At 41.4% G+C, this 23,483-nt stretch overlaps 1 protein-coding gene across 2 annotated transcripts in view; it reads left to right on the forward strand.

The window, feature by feature from the left end:
• The window catches only part of osbpl8 (oxysterol binding protein-like 8), an 82,768-nt gene that overhangs the window by 595 nt on the left and 58,690 nt on the right, over window positions 1-23,483 (forward strand). For both annotated transcript variants that reach the window (XM_079294502.1, XM_079294503.1), the window contains exon 2: window positions 23,146-23,243. In XM_079294502.1, the coding sequence (XP_079150628.1) occupies window positions 23,199-23,243 (45 nt within the window). In that variant the 5' untranslated portion in view covers window positions 23,146-23,198. The remainder of the gene's footprint in view (window positions 1-23,145; window positions 23,244-23,483) is intronic.

Genomic DNA, 23,483 nt, shown 5'->3' on the forward strand with positions numbered 1-23,483 from the left:
CTTCATCTAGTTACAGGTGTGTAACGTTAGATTGTTTGCAGCTGTGCAGTTAGTACGTGATGTGCTACTGTATGCAGCAAAGTGGTGAATGGCTATGGATGCTTGATTCGATTTTCCTGCAGCCACACTGTATCTGGGAGATTCATGGCGAAATGCAGTGACTGAGCGATCTTGTTGGCTGTGGTGTGTTTCTAGAACAGCCTGCGGTGCTGAAGATGTTGCTGGCTGCTTGTCCTACCTGACCTCCCCTGCTGTCTCCATATTACCCCCACCCCCCCACTCTCAAACATATGATCCTACTGCAGTGTTGCATGTCTGCAGCCTCCTCAGCCCCGGTGCTCTGTTACCACTTTCCCCTGACAGAAGCCAGCAGCAGAAACAGGAGACTGGCCTGTTCCTAATTGTGTCAGACAACGGATGCATCCGGCAGATCCTGGTCTGTTTTCAGATATCTGATATCAGATAACATGTTATGTTAGTTATCCACTCCTGCTTGTATTTATTTTTTATAAAGGGCTCAACACAAACCTTTAAAAGTGGTTGCCAGCATCCATTCTCTCCCTTTTCAAATTTCTGGTCGTAACCATTTATGTGGATCCTAAATTAGGTTTTATAGTTAGCAGCTCATTTTTAATTTGAAGGCCTCACATATCAGTTTTTATGTGTTTGCATATAATAGTCCTGATCATAGGAATTGATTGACTTGTAATTGACGTCAGGCAATTTGAGTCAATTGCTCTGATTCCCGCCACAGATCCTTTGGCCCATCAGCAATGAAGTGTTGAATTGTGGGTCCCTCAAGAGATGACCTCCAGTGTATCTTGGTTCTCTTTGCTGAATCCCCTCTCATATATACAGTTAAAGAGACTGGGGTCCATGTTTGCCTTCCCAGTTTTTCTACATGTTAAAAAGTGGTTGCCACTGATGGCAACCATTTATGTGGATCCTAAATTAGGTTTTATAGTTAGCAGCTAATTTTTAATTTGAAGGCCTCACATATCAGTTTTTATGTGTTTGCATATAATAGTCCTGATCATAGGAATTGATTGACTTGTAATTGACGTCAGGCAATTTGAGTCAATGAGGAAAGCACCAGTCAGTTGTTTCTGTGAACCTGTGCCAACTTAGGTTCTGCCACTCACATACTGTATTTCCATGTTTTCCATCCGCTGCTTATTTGCATGTCAATGAAGGGTCATCCCAGACTTTCCATGCCAAACTTTTGCTGAGGGGAGGATTGTGGTCACAACAGCGACCGGCTCATTTGCCATCCAAATGGAGTTTTCCTTTCTGCCCTTCTCCAACCTCAGCCTTTTGCCTGCTCACTGCTCTGGCAGACACACGCAGATCCACATTTGAATGCAGAATCAAATTTTGGGAGAACAAGTATAAATACTCGCATGCAAAGGAAAACAGAAATAGATCATTTTTTTGTTTGGATTGTTTGCTCATGGGAAAACACCGAACTGGAAAAGCAAACGGTATGCTACAGCAAATATGTTATTCTGGACTCAAGACCAGATTATAATGTAGCAGTGGCAATTGTTTGCAATTTCTATTTATTGTTACCTATTATGAAGCCTTTTTGGAGAACTATGGCCAATGAAAATAGGGCTTCAGTGAGACATTTACTGTGAGATGCACAGTTATGATAATGATGCTGAATAATTATGCCAAGTGCTGGGCCAGAGGACTAACTTGTCGCAAGGAGAGGTGCTGTTTCTTTGGATACCAGCCATTTAACAAGGCCTGGTATATTTCTGCTTTACATAAATGATTCTTTCCTATGACACGTTAGGTAAATTAGGTGCATGCATACAATTAGACACATCAGTGGTTAGTTGTGGGACATTATACTGTACATCCACATGTACCTCTACAGCTGTTTTCCCTGAACTGAAAGGCGGAGCAGCCTTGTGTCCACAGTAGCTTTCATTTGCGTTTTATTGTTTTACGTGTTTGCACATGAGAAATCTGATAATGTCATACTTGCGAACTTGTCGCTTTTCGGCGAAATTCGCCGTTTTGAATCAAAATACATCATCCACGTGAATCGTGTAGATCCGTAGATTTTTTTTTTTCGGGGGGGGGGGGGTCAACTGGCCAGCCAGCTTTTCTCAGATTGGAGTGAGACGAGGAGAAAATGTGATGTTGTGATCTTCGCAATAGAACATCTTTGATGTGTCGAGTCTCGGCCAATCAGCGTTGAGATGTCTACAGCATCTTCATTTCCCTCCGTTCAAGTTTAAGTTACGTTATGTTCAGTTACAGTTGCTGGGTTAAGGTTAACGTCCACTCCATGTGGAACTTTGTGGACTGTTAAAATCATCGCGATTTAGGAGGAAAAAACATAACGTGATGAAACATGCACCCCATGCATTTTGAGGTTGTCTTGGAAACTTATTTCAGAAGTGAAGGGAGATCAGCACAGCTTCCTGCTGTCACAGTATTTTAAATACATTGATAAGGCAGGGTATGCTAAATGCAGCCTCTGCTCCAAGGAGATAAAGTACAGCAACAAGGGCTCACGTGCACTCTCATCACACTGTTCACTGTGATGACCACAGCCAGTGTACTAACAGTCCCAACAGTCCCACGTTGCTCTCAAGAACCCTGAAGTAATGAGGGGTAAGGTGCCTGTACCATCATTTCAGCGGGTTGCTAATGCAGAGGTGTGTATAGTTCACAGCTATTATTTTACTCTTGATAAACTACCTTAGCCAGAGTAGATGATCATTTAAATTTAAATAATTGAACTGGATTGAATGCATATAATTGCAAATAGAAGATAGGCCACAATTCTAACAGCTTTAGAGCAACAGTGGAAGTTAATATGAAGCCGTACAGTAACAGGGTTCAATGAAAACGAATCACTTTTTTTTGTACAGGCAATGGTTCTCGCTACTCTTGCTATCTGTGTTTTTTTATGACTAAAACCTTTGAAAATGAGACCTCGGTCTCAATGGATTTTGTCTAAATAAAGGTTAATGATTGAAAAAAATAAAAAAGCTAACTAGCCAGCTGTTCAACTAGAGCTGAAATACTGATTCATCACTGAATACTACATTCGTTTTTTGCTTAAAGTAAATGTCTGATCACTTAATTTTCTTCTCGGAGTACACCAGAATGCTCTATTTTAAAGCTCATATTTAAAATAAAATTCTCCCGGGGAGCATGCCACCGCACCCCCGACAGGGTTTCGGGTTCGGGTGCTTGTCACCTTTTTCACCTCTTATGAGTTTGCAGGTATGTAATGTGGGTAATATCAGTTGGACAAAATGTGGTGAGTGCTAATGTCAGCTGATACCAGTGTAGGGTATAATAATCTATAAGTGTCGTGGAGACTGTGTTTATTGTCCTTAATCACAGTATCAGTCCTCAAATGGCTTCACAGCAACCGTGTTACGAAACAATAAAACGACCCCCTTAATTTCAGTTCCTTACTGAGCGAATATTCACCTGTCAGCAAGGCACAGCGACAGCCTCGTCCCTTCCTGCCTCCGGACAGTCGCACTATTAGGAGCCATAACAAATGCCACGTCGCTCTTGAAGTTATTGAAATGCCAAGGCCAGTGCATCAGCGTGGTGTAATCTGCCCAGCTGGGACACTCGGGCCACTGGCTGTGGTTTGGTTGATTGGATGTATTTGCTCTGACAAACGCCAGATGGGCTCGAAGTGAGATAAGATGCCTTGCACTTCCCGTCGGTGGGCATTTGCCCAACAAGCGGCAAGCGAGTCAGGTTAGGCCTCGGCCTGCTTTACTTAAGTGTGTGGTTAAACAGATTTTATTACCATCTAGAACAGCTGATTTTGTTCCAATGGAACCAGTTCATTGTCTCCATTTTAATTATTCTGAGAAGCTCAACTACCCTCGGCTCCCGTACATCAAACAAAACTGAACAAACATGGCTTTAATATGCACCTGTCTCCGGTGATGAAAGGTTTCCAGTGTCTGCCTCGCACCAGATCCACTGCTGAGCAGAGTTTGTTATTTGATGGAGCGTCGAGCCCTTTTTTTTTCGTGTCAAACTCCATTAACTTCAGTGTCGTCCCCCAGAGCATAGCTTCGGAAGGAGAGGAACCTTATTACTGCCCACCTGAACTACAGCTTCCTTCTGTATCACAGAGAGATCTGCTGGTTTCAAGGCTGTACACCTAATGTGTGAAACTCAAGCAGAAGCAGCTTTAGATGCAGTGTTGGCCTGTGCTACAGATTTAAAGTCTGTGTATGTCTTGCTGACTCAAACCCTTAACAAACTGAGAATGACATGTCAAATTTCTGTCCAGATATTTAAGGACAAAACCTTTGATCTACTTAAGCCATTTCCTCCAAAGCTGACTTGTGATCGTGGATCAGTTTTCATGTCAACGTGTGTGACCATCCAGATTAGCGGTTCCCTGAAACCATGAACATAACTTCCTTAAAATGGCCTTACTCATCTTTCGCTCACAGGATGTGGGGAACTTTTTTTATCAGGGTTGGCGTCTATAAAGCATTAATGCCAATCTCCTATCGTATATATAAGAAAAAGAAAAAGCTTTTGTTTCTCTGTAGGGTTCTTTCTGTAATGTTGTCACACACACACACACTAATAACAATTGTTGTCCCCATCAGTCCCTTGGACACAAAACATTTAAAAATACATGTTGAAAGAGCCCAAAGTCACCCTTTAGGTGTGTAAGATCTTGACAAGTTAAATAAAGCATCCCTCCCGAACAATGTGTTCCTTTGCTCTTTGGTATAATCATTATGAGTCTTCTTTGTTTCCCACAAATGGTATTATGAATCAGTCACTGAGGAATCTTGCTTTACTGCATAACTGTCATTAAAGCCACTTTCACAGTCTACCCCAAAAAACCCCATTGTGTCTGAGCTCACGAGTTGACTCATGAAATCTTGGCTTGGACCGTAGGTGTTGCCTCTGACCACACCTAGCTTTGTACTGAGGGCTGCACCACGGAATATCTTCAAGTGGAGACAGTAAAAAAAAAAAACTAACTCCCTGGGTAAAATATTTGCCTGATGTTGAATGAATTAAACCCACTCTTCCAGCGACAATATATATGTCTTCCTTGAACACAATGGAAACAAAGGCCCGACAGTATGCCTTTACTTTTGCTGTATTACTCTACTCGTGTGCTTCGGGAAATGCCTTTTGAAGGTTTTTAAAAAATTTTTTTAGTTGTAGTGGCTTAAATATTTTCCTGCAGAAACAAAGGCAATACGTGTACTAAGGAAAGATGTCTCTGAGGGATGTTTGATCAGAAGGTATTTCAGTGACTGAACAGTTGCTGCTTCCCAGTGCTGTAATGTTTTAGTTCCACTCCCACTGTTCCCAGTGTGTTTCCTTTGTCTCTCTATTTTAAAACAGGGTGCAGCAATTATGCCTGCTAGACAAGCCTGAGAGCCCAGCATGTTTTATGTTTTTCACAGGTTAACGATTGGCAACAGCAAAAGTTATGATCATTAAGCCTTTTTCCTCAACTACTTTGTTGTCAGCTTACTTTCTTTTAACTCTGGGAGGAATCTAAGGAAGAAGGTGGCGGAGGCTGCTCTTCTAGCTGCATTTTCTATCCCCATGTAAAAGCAAATTCATGATCTTTTCAAATACGGAGACAAACGCTCGCACGTCTAAAAATCCACAGTGTCGAAGCCCAGAGCCGTGGCTCTTTTTTAAGGGTGTCAAATTGCGCATCAGGCATTTTTGTCCAGCTCAGTAGCCACTGATCCTAAAAGAATTGGACACTTTTGTTGTAGCAGAGTGATGTCTTTATGATAAAGTGAATGTGAAATATGTCAATCATCGTAACTTTGATATTGACACTAATAGTCATGAATACTATTTAATGTTTAATCATTCACTCCAAGATCTTATAAAGTTGTATGTAATTAGTCTATAAATGACTGAATAGGGTGGGCAATATGCCGTAAATCTACTATCACGGTAAATGCCATTTCATATCACGGTGATGGTATGTATCACATGCATCATCTACTCTGGCTAAGGTAGTTTATCAAGAGTAAAATAATAGCTGGTATGTATCACACAGTAATTGTTTTGTAAATTTCAGTGAAGAAATTGTTTTAAAAATAATTTTACCCTACTTCAATACATTTGATTAATTTCCTTTATTTGGAACTTGTACACAACAACAACAAAAATAGAACTTTCCTGCAGGATTTGCTCATCTTTTAATTCAAAAAGCAGACTAAACCCTGTCAAAAGTTAACTGTCAGGTCATGTAACTAGAGTTCGTCCTCATCTTGGGTTGATGATCTGTTCTGTATTTACAACTTCTCTCTCCTCCTCCTCGTCTGCCCAAATCTGGTTACCCTGCCAGGCAGCGGGACATCACAAGATCACTCAATATCTCGCAAAATAATGTGAGAATAGCCACCGTAGTGTGAACTATATTGCCGTAGCTCTACCGGTGGACACATTTCCACAGCCGCATGGTGTACGCCGTCACATCCACAACCCTCGTTTGCAGTACGACTTTTCATCATGATCGTATCTGGTCACTGATACAGTTACAGCCTCTCCTCGGCTCAGGCTTTGCTGTTGAGCTGAAGGAGTTCCGAGTGTTGTACATGCTCTGCTTCCTTGTGTCCTAATTCACTCACTCAGACTCCAGAGACCTGCAGCTCTCTGAGGGATGCAAAGTGCATTGCTTTTCAATGATGGAGATGTTTTTGTTTTGCCGAGCTCATGCTCAGAGAGAGTGTAAGTGCCCACGCCGACTTATGGTCAACAAAACCTCACCAGCTTTTCAGCTTTCGACGGCGACGTATTCCAGCCACACTTCTCCAAAAATCCCCAATGGTCCGGCTGTATTAATCCCCTCGGCCTAAGCCGCAGTCAGAGAGGAAAGGGACAGCGGCGGTGACACAAACTCACACGTACTCCAGTTGTATTATTCACACAGAATCAGCACTTAGTGGGTGTCGCATCTCTCACGTAACGTCTTTGGGCCCAGATGATTTGGGCTGATCATGCTAGACCAGAGAGGAGGCAGGATAGAGTGACTGGATGGCATGTAGCTCTTTTAAAGTAAATGTCTCTCCTATATATTCCCAGAGTTAACATAAGCAGTCATAATGCAAGGGTCAGTGTGATAATATTACTGCTTCGCCTGAAGTGCTGGGATAGAAAATCCAAGAGACCTTAGAGGCAGAGGTGTTTTCATAAAAAAGTTTGACTCTTATCTAATTGTTGTGTTCTTATCAACATTTAAGCATTGTCTGAACATTCCTTTTAGCGTCGCCTGTATCACTCTTATCACAACTAGATAAAGTATCTTTGTCGGCCCATCTCTCCTCCTTGTATTCAGGTTGCGTAGACTCTACTGAGTCTCTGGGCAGGAATTTGACTGATAATTGCGCTTTTTCTTGGGGAAAAATTCAAAGGGATTTTTTCACTTTGAGGTATTGTTGGAGAATTGAGCCATTGGCTGTCCCCCGTCATTCATCTCACTTATAAATCCAGCAGGACTTAGTGTGTGTCACACTCACTGCAGAACATTGTAGCAATCCACAGATAGAAGAGAGAGACACAGTAGCTGTTATATGCTCCGCAAACAGCTGTTTTTACATGCCTCCCCCAGCTGATTTAAGAGAATCGTTTATAAATTCAAAATATATTTTAAAAAAGCCATGTTGTTATTTATGACTGATGAATGATTGTTTGTTTCATTCCCACATATTCCCGTCACTGCGACTGTGAGATTGGCAGTTGACGAATAGGGGTAACCCCTAGTTGTCATATTAAAAAAAGTTTCTGTGAAAATACGATGTTAGCAGTCTACATTTATATTAGGATACTAGATTAGCTTCGTTGTGCTTCAAGCTCCACACCACTGTGTAATTCACTTTAATACGATGCATCTCTCTCCTGAGCGATAATGTGAGAGGGTGAGATAGAATGATGTTTTTTTCTCTATTGAGATTATATTTAGGAAATGTCTCTCTGTACATTTGACAGACTTCCCCGACGAGATGTTTACTGTCATGTTTACCGTGCACAGAAATATAGTAGATTGTATTTTTGAATAAATGGAAACCAGACTCCTTCACAGGAACAACACACAAAGCAATAAAGGTTTTTAGGCCATGGAGGTGCTCTGACTTAATTATGAAGGGTGAAGGGCTGCATTTGCTAAACAAAACTAAAAACATGCTGTGAGGTTATTCAGATGAAATCATCAAATCAGATTTTTGTTCTGATTTGTTGTTTGATCAGCCCACCTGGTGAGCTCACTGACTAATTTGTCTTCATCCAAACACCCTCAGCTATGCAGTGCCAAGATATTACTATTATTATTATTATTCAGTGTGGCTTTGTAGCACAGTAAAACTGCCTGTGCCAAAGCACACTGTATATTATCCATCGGGCTTAATCAGAATGATTATTATCCAAAAAGATTGCCGTGCTTCTCCTCACACAGCGTTGCCAACAGCGGCGTGAAAAATACATCAAAACGTGCGGCCTGATGGGGGAATAGTGTGCTATCTATTTTTCGGGGAGATTTACCAAGCGGTTTTCCCAAAAATTCCCGAAAATCCCCAAAAACTGAGCAACATTTCTCCATTCACTTGAATGGGGTTTCGGCATGAAGAGAGCTAAAAAAACACTTAACTTTGGGCCCATTTTGACTAGCCGTACATTTACGTAGAAACATGATTCAAAGTTTAAAACGTAGACAAAATGCTGGACTTTATTGAGCCCAAAGTGCTCTTTATTGACCCCCCCCCCCCCCTCCCTCCCCTCCACCCCATTTCAAATTAAAGCCCCACAGAATGAATTCTAACTGGAATGCTTGTGATGAAGCCTCTCATTTTAGTGTCAAACATTATGATTCTGTCTCCTCTCCCCCTCTCTCACCCACCCAGTCCCACCCTTTCAAAATAAACGCCCCACAAATACAAGATTCAATCCGAGTATGAATCTAAAAAGCAGAAAAGAGAGTAGCGCTATCTCAATTGAACCTGAATGACACTACCGGTAACATATTGCGATATCTTCGGGCAGTAGAAGCCACACTGTCAAAATTTCTTTAGGAATTTTCTAGTTATTATTGTGGTTGCTTATTTTGTGCAAGTTAGTCTTTTCCCAGGATTACTAGCGCACCAACCTCAGCTCAGCCTCTTCTCTCCTCAGGAGCACGCTCACAGCTGGGTGCTTTTGTCTGCAGCATGTTTCCCCTGCAGCTGGACCGAAACACACACCACACATGTAATAACACAGGAACACACAAATCTCCAATCACACAGACAAGTGGACAGGATGCTTGAGGAAAAGACTGCTCATGGTCTTGATCTTAAAATATGACAGAAATGCGCAGCTGTGCTTCTTCATGTTCCTCAATTGTTCCGCAGAATTGTGCCGGATCAGAGTCTGATGACCAAAACGTTTGAAGACATCACAGTGGGCTCTGATGACGTTATGACGTCCATATGTTCGACATGTATCATTATTGTACAAATGCTCCAGACTGATTGAAAGAAAACCGTGAAATGAATAATTGATGGGTGTAGCCCTGTTCCACATAAATCATCCCCATACCCAACTTCGTACTCAACCTTCATTTTGAACTCAACCTACACATCTGTAAAGTTTGACAGATGTGACCAAATCTGTGCAAAGACGTACAGAAATAGAAACACTTGGCAAACTTGTGCCTTTATGGCACATTTTGCCATGATGACACACACACACTGAAAACAATACCAGCGTCGTGGCTAGCAAATATAATACTATTTTATATATATATATATATATATATATATTTCATTTTAATTGTCCAAGCGACAGATCATGAAACGCTGTGTAGCCCTGCAATAAAACAATCAACTTCTCCTTCATATTGACTATAGACTGATATTTACAGAAGAGTCACTGGTCACATGACACGTGTGTTGCTGCACAGCCGTCGTGTCCTGAGAAATAGGCATTTTGGAACGCGAGTGCCGCTGCTCTAGGTTGTATCATAGTTGTTGCTTGGTGGCAGGTCACAGGCTTGCCTCCCTGTGTCAGGTCTTCTGGGTTTCCTTCAGGAACTTGGTTAGCAGAGCAGTCATTCAGTTCATTTCATTTCACATATGGAGTCAGAAAAGCCCTACAAACTGATGTATTGTGCCACACAAACAACTGTAACAGGTGATATACAGGTCACATTTAAGCTAGTCCCCATGGAGGATTTAACACATATTTTTTCTTCAGAGGAATGATATCAATATGTCACTTATTCAGGTGTGTGTGTGTGTGTGTGTGTTTGAGGACTCTGTTGGGGTTGCACGACTACAATAGATTGAGGTCACATCCAGTTGGGAATGCCTATATGAAATGCTGTCATTGCATACACACACACACAGAGGGAGCTCTGACTGCTGCCGACACCGGTAGCCCTGCAGCGGTTGCCTACATTTCAGAGGAGGAAGAAAAAATATGGTGATGTCACCTCTATGTCTCTCTCTCTCGCGTCCTCTCTCTCTCGTCCTCTCTCGCTCGTCCTCTCTCAGAGGCTGTGTTGTGAATGTAATGGTGCTTTCTGCTCCCCGAGCTGCATGAGGTAGGTCCTTTTATTCACCTCCCGTGCGCTCTCTTGCACATGTGCATGCCGCGTCGGTCCGGTTGCCGCCACGCTCCCGTGTTTGTGTGCTAGAATTTACCTGCACCTGATCTGGATGAACGAAGTCTGCTTATGTTCCCGTGTGTGGAAATAGTTTCACTCTGGAGGCTCCTTCTGGCTGTTTTCATGCTGTGTGTCTGTGTGTTGGAAGGCTGCGTTGGGGCAACAAATGCTAATACATTGAGGTCACATCGCACCACAGCCCGATGGTGTGTCCTGAATGTGCTGACTTCTCAGCCTCGTATCTGCTCTCTTTTTCTGTTATGCAAGAGACATCACGCGCACACACACACATGTATAATTCCACTCGGGCTGTGTGCGTCACACCCATCTCTCCCCGTGCAGCTCTCTAGCTCCGTTCTCTCACGATTTTTTCCTCTCCGTCTCCGTGGCAGGGATTGTTTCGTTATGAGCCAATAGTGAGTCAAAGAGCCGAGCAGCCGCAGCGTTTCTCCCATAAGGGGGTCGCAGCGCTCCGAGGTCACCGCTGTCTCCTTGACTTCGCAGAGGTTCACACCTTTTCCCGGCGCTCATCAGCATTCCCATCCACACGCCGTTCTGATGGATCAGACAAATGTGTGTTTGTGAGCGCTGAGTCACCTTGTTGCATTCCAAAAGCCTTTTCATTTTGCAAGGTGACACACTTGATGCTGGTGCTCCCACATTACAGCATAATATAGAGGGGGTATAAAAGAAGGAAAAGAGATGCTCTATCTGTGGGAGGTTTTGCTGTCAGATATGATATTGAGGCACCACGGGAGCACTGTTTTCATAATAACACTTATTATATAACTCCGAAATTAGGTTTATTTACATAGTATCAGTCTCCAGTTGAGCAGGGCTCCATTTGGCTATGCTGGTTGTGCCACATGTCATACAGTGGCAAGGACGTGGAAACCAGCTTTGATGAGCTGCATGTGGCACATGGTATTCTAAATGTCTCCTACTGTCAACAAATGCCATGAAAAGACTGAATCAACGAATGGATACTTCTAACAAGCATTGTTTGTGCACCCGGAGCCTGACAGATCTTATTTCTCGGTGCCATATAGAGCTCTACTGTTGCCCATTAAATATTAAAAGCACGTCAATGAGCCACTCACATGTTCCTTTATCACTGTAGTTTATTTAGACTCAATCACGAGCACACCGTCCTACTGCTGGAAATACTCACCAGAATGTGTATTAGGGGGGCTGAATGATCGTCACCAAGAAATACACTTTAAAATTCAGCTGTTGCATAAAATTAGTGAGTATTTATTTTTTATTTTTTATTAAAGTATATATTTGTGAACTTTTTTCTTCAGGAAGAACCTATAGGATTGGGTCTGACAGGAAAACGTGGAGGAAGTTGAGAGACGGACTAACGTTTGGTTCTTTTGTGACAATAAGTAAACTACAGAATAACAGTAGCCGTATCCTTTAACTGCTGCCTGTTTAAATGTTTGCAGCTGTCATTTAGTTTGGCCTTTGGAAAGTTGCAACTGTCGGTGAAGGCAGTACTTTTCCCCGCAGCTCGACCGATATATCGGCCTATATTAGCCTAGCCTAGATAGTAGGGAAGTTACCCAAAGACCAGCCAATGCAAAGCGTCTGAGTGATTCAGCCTGCTTTATTCAACACAGTTTTAATAGAATTTCTGCTTTATTAGATCGGTACACCGTGTGCACTCTCTCCTGCCAAATCTTCAGGACGCTCCCAGATGCTCTAATGGGGGAGAGGACAGAAATTATGTAAAGTTACCTTGTATTTATGAAAACCGGATCTGTTCAAGGATGAGATTTAATCTGTGCTACAGGAATGGCTGCCAGATAATTTTTTAATTGTGCAGTGCTGTACGTCTCATGAATGAATCATCTGTAAGTGTCCTGACTCTACTCTTTACATTGAAAGTAATCCTACTCTGTGTTTGAGTCTCTGTACAGTATCAGATTTCTGTAGATTTCCTTGCCAGGGTGGGGATGGAAAGTGATTGTTATTCTGGTGAACCGGTGAACCGGCCCCTACTTACATGGTTGATTAATAGTCCTCGCTCCCTGACCAACATGGCTTAATTCTGTTAAAATATGTCTCCCCCTGAGAACGGCACCTAACTGGGACAGGCAGAAGATTACGTTGGACCCAGAGACTTGAATGTCCTCCCTCCTTCCCTCCCCATGCCCTGTTGTTCTCATTTCCATACAGAGCACAGTTGGTCCATCAGCCCCTCATTTCTGACAAGCTGGCATTTCTAGTATCGCCTCATGTTTGATATGCCTCTGCACAGGAAATGACATCTAGCCTGCTTGGGCTATTTTATCTTTGAAAAATAGATGCTCAGTAGATTTCTGAGCTGTCTGTATTTTGTGAGTCAGTGGTCCTAATAGTATGTTTGCCTGTTTTCCATGTAATAATTAGCTCAGTCTTCATTTGCAGAGCGATTCACATTGAGCGTTCAGAGCATTCACCTGTGTTAGTGAGAACATGTTGCGCATTATACCTGTTGAACATCGGCACGCTAGCATCGTCACTGCGAATGTGTCAGCATGCTGACATTAAGGTCAAAGCAAAGCTGTGCATAACGATAGCCTCACAGAGCCGCTAGCACGACTGCAGACTCTTGTATTCAGCCATTCATTCATGTCTGTGTGCTTAGTCCTGCCCTTCATCCCCATAGTCACGCTCCAGCTCTGTTCAGTCATCTTCATAAGACTTCATTAAACTTTGCCTGCGGCTAAAGTATCTGGCGTCTTTGGAGCCAGCACAGGTGTCAAAGAAGCAATTTCTTAATAAACAATAGTGATGCTTAATGGCAGTTTGTTGTACACGGGTTTGCATACTCATGATATATGATGTGTGATATTTGTTATTTATGGAAATGATTGCATTTTGTATCTTTTAGGGCTGCAACAACGAATCGATTAAATCGTTAATAATCGATAATTAAAATAGTTTTCATTATCGATTATCGAATTTCATATTCGATTCGTTGTGTCGCGTGATTATTACGCCACTCAATAAGTCGCGGAGATGTTTGAGTATAAAAATAAAAAAGAGCAGAGCAAAAAAAATAACCTCTATTTCTGCTTAGTACTTAGTTACAGATATCCCGGGAAACTAAACACCGTCATGTCTGGTTCATAACATTGTCCAGAGGAGCTCTGTGGATTTTATCAAAGTGTATTCACTACGTAATGATGCCGACTTGTCTTCTCAATGGAGCTCGGATGGGTCGGTGCTAGTCTATGCTAACATTGTTAGCCTGCCAGGACTCGGTCCTCCGCTCCTCACTCATAGTATTATTACAACGGGGTACTTAGCACTGTCGCTCATAAAAACAACAACACAGGCACGTGAAAGCTTCTTCTTCTTCTTCTTCTCCTTTGAGACCAACTGGCGGTTGGCAAACGACGAATTGGCGCATTACCGCCACCAACTGGTAAAATAAAATAAGTCATGAGACGTCTCGTATTTTGCCAGAGGAAAATATGCTCATATTTCTGCAAAATAATTGCTGAAGTTTGAAGCTGTAGTGTGTGTACAGAGTGTGTGTGTTTTGTATTTATTTATATTTATTTAAGTATACTGTAAACTGTTAACAGTTAACATATTGTTCATAGTTAAAAAGTTTCAAGCTGTAGTTTGAAGCCAAGTGTTTTGTATTTATTTATAGTATACTTTAAACAGTTAATATATTGTTCAATTTGAAGAAAAAAGTATCGGTTCAGACACCATTTAGACACCGGTATCGTTTTAAAAGTATCGTTTTAGCACCGGTATTGGAAAAAACCCAAACGATACCCAACCCTAAGCTCCACATACGGCAGCGGCTATTCATTGTTTGTACCATATGGTTTACACACACACATTTATACACATAGTTTGGTCCGGTCTCTAGTGATATGAGGTATCGTAGAGCTCTGGGTGAACACAGACGGCTACAGTATTTATTTCCTGATTCAACAACGTAAACATGTTGGAGTCCTTGATGAGGAGGAAGGATGTTCAACAGCAGGGTAAATCACTGCAGAATCCTACTTTAGTTCCGTTTTGAAGTGAGGAACGTTACGTCCCTCCAGTAGCTCTTCTGGTGCTGCTGTTTACTCGTTATCCAGCTTGACAAGCATGACAAGTTAGCGTTAGCTCGTTAATAACAGCAGTAAAGCAGGGCTGGTATAGTTTGCAAGACTAAAGACACGTTTTTATTCACTCGCCTTTTTTGGCCAATTCATTTTTCAATCTGTTGTCATGTATATATATTCTGTGCTTTGTCCCATATGAGTTATTGTTGACAAATATATTTGTGTGCTGTACTTTTTAATTTCATTTAAAAGCTATTTTATAGCGCTTGGTCATTAAGCTGTGTTTAAATGTGGTGTATAAATTAACTTAACTTGCACTTACTACAATGATGGTAATGATTGAATGAATAAGCTTCAAGTGAACTTGTGTGGGTGTCAGAGTTTGAGTGTGTGCGTCTGAGTAGTGTAGAGAACGAGTTCTGACGTTCAAACAAATCCTGTTAAGTTTTCTGATTTGTATTTTTCTTTGTTTTTTATAAATTATTTATTGTTCTGACAGCTCAGGTCCCTTTAAACAAAAATATACATATTTTTGTGCACGTGTATGTTTTTTGTGTTAGTCCATTTTTTATTATTATTATTTTAACAGCTCAGGGATGTTCAAGGAGCAACCTGTTTGTGCACTTTCTGAAGATCAGTTCTGTTTTTGAATAAAGGGTTGGAAATTAATGCTTTTTTGTTTTTTATCCGATTAATCGATTAATCGAAAAAAGAATCACCCGATTAATCGATTATTAAAATAATCGTTGGTTGCAGCCCTAGTATCTTTCGAGATGTAAATTCTTTCAAGTGTAAGGTAATTTTCATTTTGGAGAAAAGAGGTGAAAAACTTTGAAATGATAACAAAAGAAAATACGCAACATTTTTTTTTCCCCAACTATTCTTAATTGCTGAGATCAAGCATGGCTGTTACTGCTAACTCTGAATGAATCACATTACATCAACATTATGGGGCAGGCTACTGCTCCCAAAACACATGTAGGTCTATATTTAGTTTTCATTCTTATTTGCAGCCAATAAACATCCGTTGTCTTTTCTTTCTTAAGATATTGGAATGGCATTGACATTGGCAACAGTGAAAACTGGTAGAATCATGTTTATTTTCTTTTTTTTAATACTGTCTTATAATTCCAGCAATGCAAACCCCCCCACGAAAAAATACCGTGGCATAGATTTCTGGTCATGTCGCCCTCCCCTAGTTGAAGGAGAGATTGAATCCTCAGACAGAAACACACTGTGCTTTGGTGTTTACATTTCTATTACCGAAGTGGGAGAAAAAAATATCAAGGACCAACATGGGACATCGTCACAAAGTCATGCTTTGCTTTTTATCATCAAGCATGGTGGCGCCCCGTCAGCCTCACTTAACCACTGGGTAATCATTCCTCAGCCTCCACAGATCTGCCTCTCAAGAGCGGACTGCATCATCACCACAATCAGCTTAGGGCCCTGAAATGATTGCTGTCCTCTCTTGCCCTTGAGCTGAGCCCTAATCTACCGGAAAAACAATCAAAGTAAAAACTGCGGCACATTCAAAACAATAGCAGTCCAAACAAATCTTTCCTGGTTCTCATTATTTTCAAACCGAGCATTATGTAGTTATCGTAATGCATGTTGTAGTTGAAACAAACTTGTATGCATCATATTTTGCGATATTTGGCATACTACAGTTTGTAATGTGCAGCCCATATTGAAAGCAAATAATGCTCTGCAAGGCTCTTATTGAACTCCTATTCAAAACTGCGGAAATACAAAAAATACAAGGTTTATATTATATATACTAAGCCATCATCAACATCCAGAGGGACATGACACAGATACACTTTGAGGGAGTGTTGTACTTTCAGTTGTACTTACTGCCAGAGATGCTGTGTCGGCGTCCTGAACTTTTTGGATGAGTTGTTGTGGTATTGTCTCATAAATCCACCACTCGGCCATCATCCCATTCCTCTCTCAAAATATGCAGCACAAAGAATGGTTTCTTTTATCAAGACTGAAAAGATGCGTTGGCCTTTTTTTGTTGCCAGTGATGCGTATTCACACACCTTTGCATATATGCTCTCGCACTGCAAACGTACGTTATCCCAAAAGGTTCCCTGCCATCTTTTGGCTCTGTGGAGGAACCCCTCAGCCAGTGTTTCCGGCTTTGTTGTCAGAGCCACTGCCAAACCAGAAGTTTAGGATTCCCTGTGCGTTTGCCCTCTATTTTTGGCAATGATTCATAGCTCTTAGCTGACAGACCGCTGTGGTACGGCTGAAACAGATTGGTATGGGCCAGCTTGTGCAAAGGGGGCCGAGTGTCACTAAAGTGTGGGAGAACGATAGAACAACAGAGCCGTAGCAGAGTGGATGTCTGTCACTGGATAGTCCATTGTTTAATGAAGTGGAGTCTCCAACATTGCTATGAAAATGAACAAAAAAGCTTAAATAAGCCCAAATAATTTGACTATAAAAGAGTAAGATGAAGAGTCGCTGTATACTTAGGCACAGCGCTTAGCTAAATGCTAACATCAGCACGCTAACATGCTACCATACAGATGTTATGCATGTATAATGTTTACCATTAAACTCTTTGTTTAGGATTGTTACCATGCAAACATTTGATAATTAGCACCAAACACAAAGTGCAGCCAAGGCTCATGGGGAATACCATTAGTTGTGCATTTTATTTGATCTTAAACAGAAAATATTGGACGCATTTTTCTTTTCTTTAAAAAAAAAAATCAAGCACGAACATCTGTACTAAAATGTAATGGCAATCCACCCAAAAGCTGTCGAGACGTCTCATGCCCCCATGAGGGAAGCTGCTTATTTAGGGCAACTTCAGAGCTAATGTGTATTTACTAGTCATCCTAAAAATAAACTGGGGCAGAGGGGGAAGCATATGTTGCACATAGTGTCAACTAAATACGAAAAAGTAAGTCAGATGCCTAGAGCTAACTCTAGACCCGGTGATTTCAGAGACTGTATAATAGCAGCAAAAGATGACAAGGAACAAAACAAAATAAATAGTCTACCTCTCTTACAGCGCTTGTCGCGGGCCTCGATTTCTGTGTTGTTTCCCCGCCTCAGCTGTGCGGCCCCTGCTCCACGCCGCGTCTTGGACTGATTGGTAAAGCTTGTTTCGAGAGAGTGGAAAGCATCTGCCTCAGCGTGACGGGGTCCTTGAGACTCAAGGCCAGATGAAGTGTGTGTGCCGGCCGGAGCCAAGAGGCTGTTGGAGTTCCGGAGCGTTACATTGGTAGAATGACTGGCGGGGGGGTTGGTGACCTTCTCCTTGTGTCCTCGTCTGATATTAGGCACCGTTTGTGTCTCTAGATTCTCCTAGAGCCACGTGCTTCCTTCTACTACCTTCTTGCCACCTTTCAAAGGAAACTCTGGAAAAGCTGCTGCTCGGGCTGACAATTGGGGTGAGTTGGTCTATTGGTCGGTCGATATGCTCTTGTACAACCAAATTCTCCTTGGTTTGCTTCTTAATCTGATCACTTCGGGAGGCGGGAGGGGCATGTGTGCCTTATTAAAGCATACATTTGCACTGGTTGAGTTCTCAATTCCTAATTGAGCCAATTTAATACTGTTTGATGCTGTCGAAAACATATTACAAAGAGAGGGCATGTTGGGGTTTAAAAACCAAAAGGATGAGAGACTGCAGGCCGCAGGGACTTTTCTTCTGCGAGCTTCTTAGCGAGCACGCGCATCAGAAAAATGGACTGGATCCGGTTCACAATTAATAACAATATTTAATGTACTACACAAAGTTCACTTACAAGCTGAATTAACTATCAATAGTAATGTTCTCGAGAGCAGAGACCACACGCACGCATCTCACTCACAGGTCTGAATTCAGGTACTGAAAAACGAGAGCGGAAGTGGTCTGAGGAATGCTCTCTAGAACAGTCCTTTATATGCCCTGACAGTTGGAAATGTCCGAAACAGTCATAAAACATCTGAAAGACCCTCCGTGGCGATTAGTGATTGGCTCCATTTGAATTCTGTCCCCTCCCTGGATCGATCCTTTAGCGAAACATCTTGGCTCCTTGCAAAACATCTTTCTTGGCTCCACCTCTGGTCAGTTGTCCGTCCCTGTCTGACCCTCAAAACTATTGTTAGTGTTTTAATACCTACAGTGACTATACCGTACTTCTGTGATTTTAATACATTCAATGAGTTAATATACTGTAACATATAATATCGTCTATTGGTAAGAATATTGTAAACATATTGTGACTAACATATATTATTGTGACACTTCTACTCACCACTAGGGGTGTTATTTAATCCTACTAATGTGTTTAATACTGAAATTCTCCACAGGCATCTGCAGTGTCAACCCTCAACTCACAGTAGTCCATCTTTCTCAGGGGGCCTCTCGTGGCCACGTAGTCCGACAAGGTGTCATCTCAGTTGGGTCCACAGAGTTCATACCATAAATGTATCCACACAAAACAGCAATCGGCACAAGTGGCTGCCTCCCATAATCTTAAAAGCATTTTCAGAAGGACCACGTGTTGTCAGGCAGCTGCTCCACCCAGAATAATCTCCCCGGAAGCATAGAGTGTAATTAACAGATGGCCCCACTTGTTCATGAACTGATGTTGAGGATTTGGTGTCGTGTTGGCATTAGTGGCGTTACAATGGCGGACAGTTGGGTCAGGCCTGTGTTTTATTATGTGCTTGTGCAGCGACTGCATGGAGAGCAAAACTATTTTGACCATTCAAGGGCTAATTAACAAACCTTTACATTAAAATAAGATTCTTCTTCACCTTTATTCAGTGTGTTTTTGTTTTGGCCATCTGCCCTACAGTGTGTTACTCTGCTCCTCTGGACTGTAGCCACAGCAATCAGGCTTCCACTGTCTGGTGAATGCACGGTGGCACAATACTTCCACAAAAGTGAAGCCACAACATCTGGATCGCCACCTGGTGGCTGGCTGTTCATTTAGGAAGCGTTTGATTTCATATGCAGCATCATTTTCTGAGAGGAGCACGCATGTTAAACGTAAATGACGCAGTCGAACATTTAATTGTGTCAAGCCAAAATCAGTTACTTGTGCAGCCCTAGCTACAACTAACAATATACTCTAATTACAGTTTCAGTTACAGTTAAATTCGCGCGCATTTGGTGTAATCGCGTCATTCGTAGGGTTGGGTATCGTTTGGGTTTTTTCAGATACCGGTGCTAAAACGATACTTTTAAAACGATACCGGTGCCTGAACCGATACTTTTTTCTTCAAATTGAACAATATATTAACTGTTTAAAGTATACTATAAATAAATACAAAACACTTGGCTTCAAACTACAGCTTCAAACTTTTTAACTATGAACAATATGTTAACTGTTAACAGTTTACAGTATACTTAAATAAATATAAATAAATACAAAACACACACACACTCTGTAGCTTCAAACTTCAGCAATTATTTTGCAGAAATATGAGCATATTTTCCTTCTCTGGCAAAATACGACACGTCTCATGACTTATTTTATTTTACCAGTTGGTGGCGGTAGCAAGCCACACGTACAGCTGTATAACCACAAAATTAACTGATTTAACTGCAATAAACGGACAAAAAGGGATGCTGAAATAACTACGTAATGATGCCGATTTGTAAAAAGTTGGAATTCATTCATTTTGTTTGTTCTCTCGCAAGACGACAAGCAAATAACTTCAAAAATACTTGTTTTATCAATGAAGCTCGGATCGATCGGTGCTATTCTATGCTAACAATGTAGCAGCTCCATCAACACACAAAATAAAGTCACCTACACGTAAATACTGCGGCGTCTTTTTCCTTGTTTGTACCATATGGTTTACACACAATACATTTATACACAGTTTCGTCCAGTCTCTACTAACATGAGGTATCGTAGAGCTCTGGGTGAACACCTACAGTATTTGTTTCCTGATTCAACAACGGCAGGACGTCAGTGATGACAGGAGGAGCATCTCAACGCTGATAGGCTATCGTGCCGCAGCGTCACGCCCGAGCTGTAAAATTTCAACTCACGTGAAATTTGCGTCAATCGCGCCGCGCCATAGCAAATTTGCGTCTCATCGCGTCTGTGCATAGACTTTGTATGTAATCTACTTGCGCGAATAATTTGCGCCGCGTTTGGTGTGAACACACCTTTAGTTTGTTTGTCTGTAAAAACTTTTGAAATGGTTCTTAGTAGTGGTATGATAGTCTAAATATTTCCGTATATTCCCTTGTGTCTCATACACATGCCTCAACGCTTATTGTTGCTTAACAGCATTCCAACAATTGTTCTTTGAATCTTTATTCAACTTCTATTTCTTCCGTCCCACCTCTTCTTCTCCTTCATATTTTAAGCTACAGAAACCGTTCAACTATTAAAATGTTCAGCTCTTTCACCAGAGGGGTGCTATGACTTTTCATATTTCTAACCTTTAAACCTTTTGAATTATTAAGCTTTTTATTTTCAATGGGATCTCTGGAGAATATTTTCAAATCCTCTTAAACTTTTTCAACTTTCAAATCCTTCAACTTCCTCATACTTTCAGCTACAGAAACCATTTCAACTTTACAATGTTGGGGAAACCCTTAACTATTGCCACATAATTCAGCTTTTTGCAATAGGAGGTACGGTTATGGGAGTTTTGATGATTTGTTTGAGAGGTGTTTCCCTGTTTTATCTCCATGAAATGGCTTCAGGCACATAGGTGTTCGCGATTGAGCCAATTAGTGAGGTTGATAAACACACAGACTCACAGACACACGCGCACATACACTCCTCTCCCTCTCTCTCTCTCTGTGTCTCTCATACAGTCATTCAGGTCTTGGGGATCTTTAGATCCCCCCTCCTCCTCCACCCCCCACACACACGCCATTTTAAAATAAAAGCCCCACAGAATGAATCCTAACTGAACTGCTTGTGATGAAGCCTGTCATTTAATAACCTCTGTTTATGTGTCAAACATTATGATTATGTCTCCTCTCCCCTTCTCCCCCACCCTTTCAAAATAAAAGCCCCATGGATTAACTGTATGTAAACATTAAGCTCAAAATTAGGCTTTTTTGTTGAAATAATGAATGCTCTTACAAATACTGCGACAACTACTACTGCTGCTAATATTTCTAGTATTACTACTACTACTGCTGCTGCTACGACTTCTACTACAACTTTTGCTGTTGCTACTATTACTAGTGCTATTACTGCTACCATCAATATTATTACTACCACTACTGCTATTACTACCACTACTACAATTACTTATACTACAACTGCTACTACTACTACTGCTATTCATGCTACTAAAAGTAGTAACCAATACTACAGCTATTACTATGACTACTGATACTACGTCTTCTACTACTTCTTCTAATTACGAATACTTCTACTACTAATAATACTTCTACTACTACTACAAATATCACTACTACTACTACTGGTAGTTATTCTAATGCTACTAATACTTCTACTAATAATACTTCTACTACAACTTATACTACTACAAATATCACCACTGATGAATTTTTTTAAGCCACAGAAACTGTTCAAATATCAAAATGTTCAGCTCTTTCAGGAGAGGTGTGATATGACTTTTCATATTTGTAATCTTTAAACTTTTTGAATTATTAAGCTTTTTGCAATTTGTTTTTGAATTGGATATCTATTTTCAGCAATGTTTTTGCGATTAATTTCAGTTTTCAGCATTCCAACGCATTTTCTGCAGGAAATGCTTTTTCTAGTTTGGTTTGTCATACTGGTTTATTAGTAAAGCAACTTTATTTTGCACAGTCAAGTTTTTTTGTTTTTTTTAAATTACATCAGAGTTTGCCAACAGCAAGACTTTTCCTGTAACATGCCACCCTAAATATACCCTAAGTAACCTACATCTTGTACCCTTACTGATGTAGCCTCGAGTAACTTCCCAGCAGGTCAGTGGAGCAGCCAGCAGAAACCTTCCTTGGATAGATGAAGGTTAGAAACCGTGTCACGCTCCAAGACTTCTAGAGGGAAAACAAGCTGATGCCAGACAGAAAAATATAGACTGAAAGAATGGATTTTTCAGGAAAAGGAGCAGACATCGCTGGCGGATTCTCCACCCTCTCCTGCTCGCACTAGAAACAGGCTGTTTATTAAAGGCCTGGAGCTACACCACCTTTGTTCGGGTGGAGACAAAAGGCAGCGGGGAATTGTGAGCAGGTTTCTGCTGCATTTTTATATAACAGAAATGAGGGAAATCTTTCGTCGTGCTTGTGTTGGAAAATAGCCAGTGCTGTCTGTTCTCAAATGGGATAGATAAGTAGGCATGATGGCGAGCTAGCCGTCCCACGTGAGGTCAACGGGTATCTTAAAAAACCTAGTGCTATTCCAAGGCAGAAAATAAACAGAGGACCAAATGATGAACATATTGAAGTGGAAGAAATGAAACCTATGTTGCACTGTTGTCCTGCTGTGGTAACACTCTGCTTCTCCCTCCTAACAGATATGCAGTCGTCAGAGCAGCGCTGACAGGCCCGACTCTGGTTCAACACAACCATGGAGTCCTCCTCAGAGTCCCAGCAGGAGCCTGAGAAAACCTTGGTGAGTCAACACACTCACATATGCAGCTAGTCCCACAAGAAGATCGCCAACAACCTGCTAATCCAAAAACAGGAATTATCAAACAATCGGGAATACATAAAAAAAACTATTATGGTGCTTTGAAATGGTAATAGGTCCTTGTAACTGCTACACTTTTTGAACCTTGATTAACGTAAGGTGCTAGCTTGCCATGGGCTTGTCCGGCTCGCTGTGGCAGACACTCCACTTTTCTGCCAGTAA

The sequence above is a fragment of the Melanostigma gelatinosum genome (assembly GCF_949748355.1).
Source record: "Melanostigma gelatinosum genome assembly, chromosome: 22".
Classification (NCBI taxonomy): Eukaryota; Metazoa; Chordata; class Actinopteri; order Perciformes; family Zoarcidae; genus Melanostigma; species Melanostigma gelatinosum.